The following is a 6,186-nucleotide window of genomic DNA, read 5'->3' as shown; positions in this document are numbered from 1 at the left end:
GTCATTTTTCATGAGCATCACTTTCCCTTTTCTCCTGATTTTTCCTTCCCTGATATCTCTGCATCTTTCCCACCTACCTCCCCACATCCAATAAATTCTCCTGTTTCCTTCTCCTATGATGAGTACCCTCCTGTTTCCTCTTCTCTTCCCTTTGAAGAACCTGCTCCTCATGTCTCTTTACCAATTTCCAGCCAAAGTGAATCTGTTCCTTCTCCTTCTAATTCCACTTCTCCTTCTCCACCTGCTCTATCCTCACCTCCTCCTACTTGTTCATCTCCTACACTTCCTTCTCCTTTCAATCCTAATTTTTCCCCTATTCCTTCTGACTCTTCTCCTTCCTTACCCATCAGAAAGTCTGCTAGATTTCATACCCAACCTTCCTATCTTAAAGATTACATCTATCAACTTCCCACTTCCTTTTTTGTCTCTATTACTCAGCAAGTAGATTTTGAACCTTACACATATTCTCAAGCTGCTCCTATTCCAGCCTAGCAGGATGCCATGACTAAGGAAATTGAGGCTTTAGAGGCTAATCATACTTGGGATATTGTTGAACTACCTGAGGGTAAGAAACCGATTGGGTGCAAGTGGGTTTATAAAATCAAATATAAGGCTAATGGTGATGTGGAACGATACCTAGGCTTGTGATTAGGGGGACACACAGGTTGAGGGGGTTGATTTCAATGAGACGTTTTCTCCTGTGGTAAAACTTTCCATTGTTAAATGTTTAATTGCAGTTGCTGTTAAGAAAAACTAGTCATTGTTTCAACTTGATGTCAATAATGCATTTCTTCATGGTGATTTAGATGAAGAGGTTTATATAAAATTACCCCCCTGGCCTCTCTGTTTCTCCTTCTTCTTCTGTTCCTTTAGTTTGCAAGTTAAAGAAGTCTCTTTATGGTTTGAGACAGGCTTCTAGGCAATGGTATGCCAAGTTGTCTCAAGCTCTTTATTCTAGGGGCTATCATCATTCCCCTAATGACTATTCTTTGTTCATCAAAGGGTTCCTGGTCATTTGGTAATACTAGCAGTATATGTTGATGATATTATTGTTACAGGTAATGATCTGTCTGAAATTTCAGTTCTGAAGCAAATTTTAGACAATGAGTTCAAAATCAAAGATTTAGGTTCTTTGCATTATTTTTTGGGGATTCAAGTTTCTGTTATGCCTTCTGGTCTTCTTTTAAATCAAAAGAAGTTTGTCATTGATCTTCTAAAGGAGTATGATTGTTTGGAAGCTAACTCTGTTGTCAGCCCTTTGGAGTTGAACCAAAAACTCAAAGCTGATGTTGGAATTCTTTTGCCCAATCCTGAAAGGTATAGAAGTCTTATTGGGAAGCTATTGTTTCTCACTCGCACTCGCCCAGATATTTGTTTTGGAGTTCAACATTTAAGTCAATTCTTACACACTCCTAGAGTTCCTGGCAGCTATTCATCTTCTCAGGTATCTCAAGGGCACTATTGATCTTGGGCTTTTTACTCTAACTCTTCTGATTTCTCTGTGAAGGCTTACTCAGACAGTGATTGGGCTGCATGCCCTGATACTCGCAAATCTGTTACTGGCTTTTGCATTTTCCTGAGTGATAGTCTTATAGGTTGGAAATCCAAGAAACAACCTGTGGTGTCATTGTCTTCAGCTGAAGCTGAATATCGCGCACTAAGCAAGGTCGTGACAGAGTTATCTTGGTTATCTAGGCTGTTGGTTGATCTTGATGTCTCTTCTTCTTCTCCAATTTCTGTCTTCTGTGATAATATGGCGGCTATTCATATTGCCAAGAATCCAGTCTTTCATGAACGCACCAAACACATCGAGGTGGACTATCATTTCATCCGAACCACGCTGGCTGAGGGTCTCATTCAACTGTTCCATGTCTCCACTACTAATCAGCTTGCTGACTTATTCACTAAGTCACTGCCTGGAGCTACTCATCAGTTCTTTTCGGGCAAGTTGAAGGTGGTCTCCCCTCCAACTTAAAGGGGGTGTTGGGCTTTCAGAATATTCAGTATCCGGCCCAAAACAAAAAGCATAGACATGGCCCAATTATTTATCTCTTGATAACATTTAGCATTAGTAGCTCTTTGTAATAGTTAGCCCATTCATATTTTCAGTCCATCGGTTATGTAGTTCTCTAACAGGAGAGTTCTAGAACCCCTAATCCTCCATTAACAAACCTTCAATTTGTTCGATTCTTTCATTGTTAACATTTATTTGTATCCAAAAAGAACATAAGAGGAATACATCTTTCTAGAAAAAGCTGAATATGCAGTATAGAAATGTCAACTCGATCGGTGCATAAAGTATCTCACGTTCATGCAAGGTTGTGTGATGCTTAATCCGTCACGAAAATAACTTTTAACGTTGCTCCAAGACTTAATATATAAGGTAGAAGATCAGCATCTCAAAATCATTACAATGTGTCAATTTCATTGGCAAGTACTACGATACTAAGCTCTTCAATCAAATGTCCCTTTTGGTCACGCTCTCTAGGTCCATGTTACCAAACACAGTACCTCTGAATAGAACCACATGCGATTTTGTGAGTTGTGGCCATGTTCTTTTATCAATACAAGCTGCTTCCAAGCCTTGCATTTTTTGTCCTCAAAACTGTCTACTCTAACATGTGCAAATACTTCTGTCTCATAGATGTTTTTCCTTTTCCTTATACATACTGCAAGAGCTTCTATGTACCAATAGAATTTTTTTTACACTATTAACTCACAATACATGATAATAACATATATTCATCCCGGGGCGGATGTAGAGTATGGAATACGGGTTTTCGGGAACCCAACAACTCTTGCATAAACTCTGTATTTATATTAAAAAATTCACTAAATATTTGTAAATATCTAACTGTGAACCCAATTATTATTGGGTATTAATTTAAAATTACGGTAGGAACCCATAAGCCTCAAATCCTGGATCCGGCTCTGTATTCATCCATAAAAAGTGAATTAATAGTATACTAATTGTGTAAATATCTTTAAGTTGTCACCATATATAGGTAATCTCCATAATCACAAGTCACAGCTACCTCTACACGACAACATTCCAAATTGCACCATAAAATAGGAAGTTAAAAAGATAGAAAACGAAAAGATTATATAATACATGTTTATATATAGAGCTTAAAATTACAAAGTAACGAAGAAATCTATTAGGCAGGAAAGTCAAAAGGCACAGGAAAAACAGAGGAAGAATCAAGCAGATCTTTATGCATATAACCATACTTCCTGAGCACCTGATTATCAGCAAAATTCAATGCCTTCTGCATAGCATCAAAGCAAGTTTCACCAGAATACATCTGATTGTGGTCCCCACTACAAGGCTGACACCCTGTAAAATGTGTGATGAACGGCCTTCTCCAACTGTACCTCCCATACCCAGCATCCTTAAGGTGTTCCTCCCACACCTTACCATAACTCTCACTTACTTTTTCACCATGTCTCCTCCTTAAACTAGGTACCCCTTTCTCTATACCTAAATACTTGTCGGTGATATTATCTAATGTTCCTACAATTTCCACCCAATACCCCTCGAAATAATACTGGCCTTCTACGTAAATTTTATCTCCCCATTTTTCCTTCTCCTTCAACAGTAAATAAGCTAATCCCGATTGATCATCTGATTCTTGAAAAATCTTATCTTTAAACGTGGAACGTAAAATTTCACCCCATTTATCGTATTCCGGCGACTGTGGGCCCATCTTGGACCAAGCTTCCATTAAGTCCATAGACCATTGACAATTCCGAATCAAGAAAACTCCAGCATTGATACTTGTCCAGCTTTTTTGCTCGTAGATTAACTTCTCCCAACCATGCACTACGAAATTATGGGCTTTGTACCGGTCCAATGGAAGCTTGAAGTCCATGTCGGTGAAAGCAGCATCTGAATCGACCCACCAGATCCACTCAGCTTCAGGATGAGCTAACATGGCTGCTTTCACCGCTGGCATTTTTGCCCAGAAAGACCACATCTTAGGTTGAAGTAAAATGTTGTTGTAGAAAATATCGTACCCGTGGATTCTGCAGTAGTCCACTTTGTTCTTGAAGAACCTCAGCAGTAAATGATCGCCGATCGGATTTTTGCACGGCGTCGACTGTGAACCGGAAACCATCAGAACCCGGTTTTCTACTCCGGGAACAAATGAAGGATGCAGCTTCAGCCATTGCCTTCGCTTTTCGTCCCAGTTTTTCACCGGCTTCTCAATAGTGTATCTCACATCCGGGTCGTCATAGAAAGTCGGGTCGGGCGGGTCGTACCGTAAATCAAAACCCGGTGAAGTAGGCTCTCCCGGAGTTTCCAAAGCGGACTTCTTACCAACGGAAGAAGTGAAAAAACTTGGATCAGTATTTGGGCTAGTGCTCATAAACGACCAAAAGGCCCAGACCACTAGTAAAGCCACAATACTTCCACCGGCACATAGAAACCCATCGGAGAATAAAGAAGACACTTTGCTCTTACAGTTTTGCTTGGGCGCCATTGAGGAGTAAGATGCTTGTGTTTGGACTAACTGTGGAATTACCATTTTATGAGAGAGAAAACATACGTTACCCCGCCAAGCTGGCTTTTCGTCAAGTAGCAGAAGAGTTGTCACTATCTACTGGACATTGTACTAGGAGGAGTATCCAGCCTTGGTCCAGTGCTAAAACTTAGAGCAGCAATTTTGGCAGTGACTGAGAAAGTATACTAATTCGGGAAGATAGAAATGAGAAAAGGTGAATTGAGTGACGATAGAAAGTTAGAAATGAAGATGGAAAGAAGTGTCGGTGAAGTGTGTGACTAAAGACAGTGGCAGAAGGAAGTGTTCATCGAATCAGCTCACTTAACTTTCTTTTTTGTGCTCTTTGACTAGGCGTTTGGCACAACTGGTGATTTAATCGGTTTGGTGCGGCATTTAATGGAGGGTTTTTGCTTTCTAGTGCCAAATACAAAAGTACGCAGAGTTGGGGGCCCAAATGTTGGTTTTATATGGTGTTTCTGTTGTTTGTGGTGCTGAAGAGGTGAAGTGATAAACGGGGTGGGACACGTGGAAAATGTACCGACAGTTTAGGCTTTTCCCTTTATTGATTTTCGAGTTTATTAAGTACTGTTTGTATTAATGTGTTTGGGTAATGGAAAGTTGCCGTTTAATCCGAGTAATTGTCGCCTTTTACCGCGAATCAGGTCTATACAACTTTAATTAATAGCATTTTTCCAACCGTAATGATGCTAATAGCCACATCAGAAACCATATTAGGGCCAAAAAGAAAAATCGTGTAAGGTTAGGACATTGGAATGGAGTTTTTTTGGCTTCTTTTACTTCTTTAGTTAACGGTTACTTTGTCTTTTTTCTTTCTTTTTTATGTTATTCATGTTTGACCAAAAAAAGTAATCTTACCTTTTTTATTAAACTAATTAAATAATAGGATGGAGGGTAAATCCTAATTAATGATAATTAATTCTAGATTCGAAATGAATAATATGAATAGAAAAATATAGCTGAGTATAAATGCTGGTAGTGATTATGGCCAGATTTAATAGAATAAAGAGAGATGTATTAAATAACATTAAATGACAATAAAATGTAAATAAAGGAAAAAAATCACCCAATCTTGAGTGAGACGGATCTTCTTTCATTTGATAAAGATGAATGACAGACAAATACAAGAACCTTAGGACCCCTTTTTAGATCTCATGAAAGTCTGGGATTACAGATCCTCTAGTCTCTTTAAAGATGTGTGTTTACCTATTTTCTAGAGAGGGAGAGGGAGAGAGCTCCCCTTTCTTTGGGAAGTCCTCTCTTCCTATTTATAAGGGGTATTCATAGAAAATTCAAAGCAAACAAGCTGTTTCATCACTGTCCGATCTCAACCTTATTGATGACTGTCCGACCTCGACTTGATAGCCTGATTGATGACTGTCCGACCTCGACCTGATTGATGACTATCCGACCTCGACCTTTTATCTCTGCACGCCGAATTTCTCTTATCTGATTTTAACCCATACCATTCACAAGAACGGTAACTTTGTCATTAAACCTAGGTGGTTGTTGAAACCGGATAAAAGCCAACCCTATGTACTTTGGTTTACGAATTGATACGCTGGTTGTTGTATATCGTCTTGCTAAATCCAATAGAGGAACGTGGCAGAAACTAGTACTAATATTTTCCTATTAGTTTAACCCCTAAAACTAACCCCTATCC

At 39.2% G+C, this 6,186-nt stretch overlaps 1 protein-coding gene across 1 annotated transcript; it reads right to left on the bottom strand.

The window, feature by feature from the left end:
• Window positions 1–2,940: 2,940 nt before the first annotated feature.
• Window positions 2,941–5,049, bottom strand: LOC107774216 (putative glycosyltransferase 7). The gene has a single exon (XM_016593700.2). It carries the CDS (start codon window positions 4,527–4,529, stop codon window positions 3,159–3,161), a length of 1,371 nt encoding a protein of 456 aa, XP_016449186.1. The 5' UTR covers window positions 4,530–5,049; the 3' UTR covers window positions 2,941–3,158.
• Window positions 5,050–6,186: the final 1,137 nt, after the last annotated feature.

This window comes from Nicotiana tabacum, chromosome 3, assembly GCF_000715075.1.
Source record: "Nicotiana tabacum cultivar K326 chromosome 3, ASM71507v2, whole genome shotgun sequence".
NCBI lineage: Eukaryota > Viridiplantae > Streptophyta > Magnoliopsida > Solanales > Solanaceae > Nicotiana > Nicotiana tabacum.
This window is presented reverse-complemented; position numbering and strand designations above follow the sequence as displayed.

Coding starts and splice junctions, on each gene's coding strand:
- LOC107774216 (XM_016593700.2), bottom strand. CDS start 4,529: ATGGTAATTCCACAGTTAGTCCAAACACAAGCATCTTACTCCTCAATG.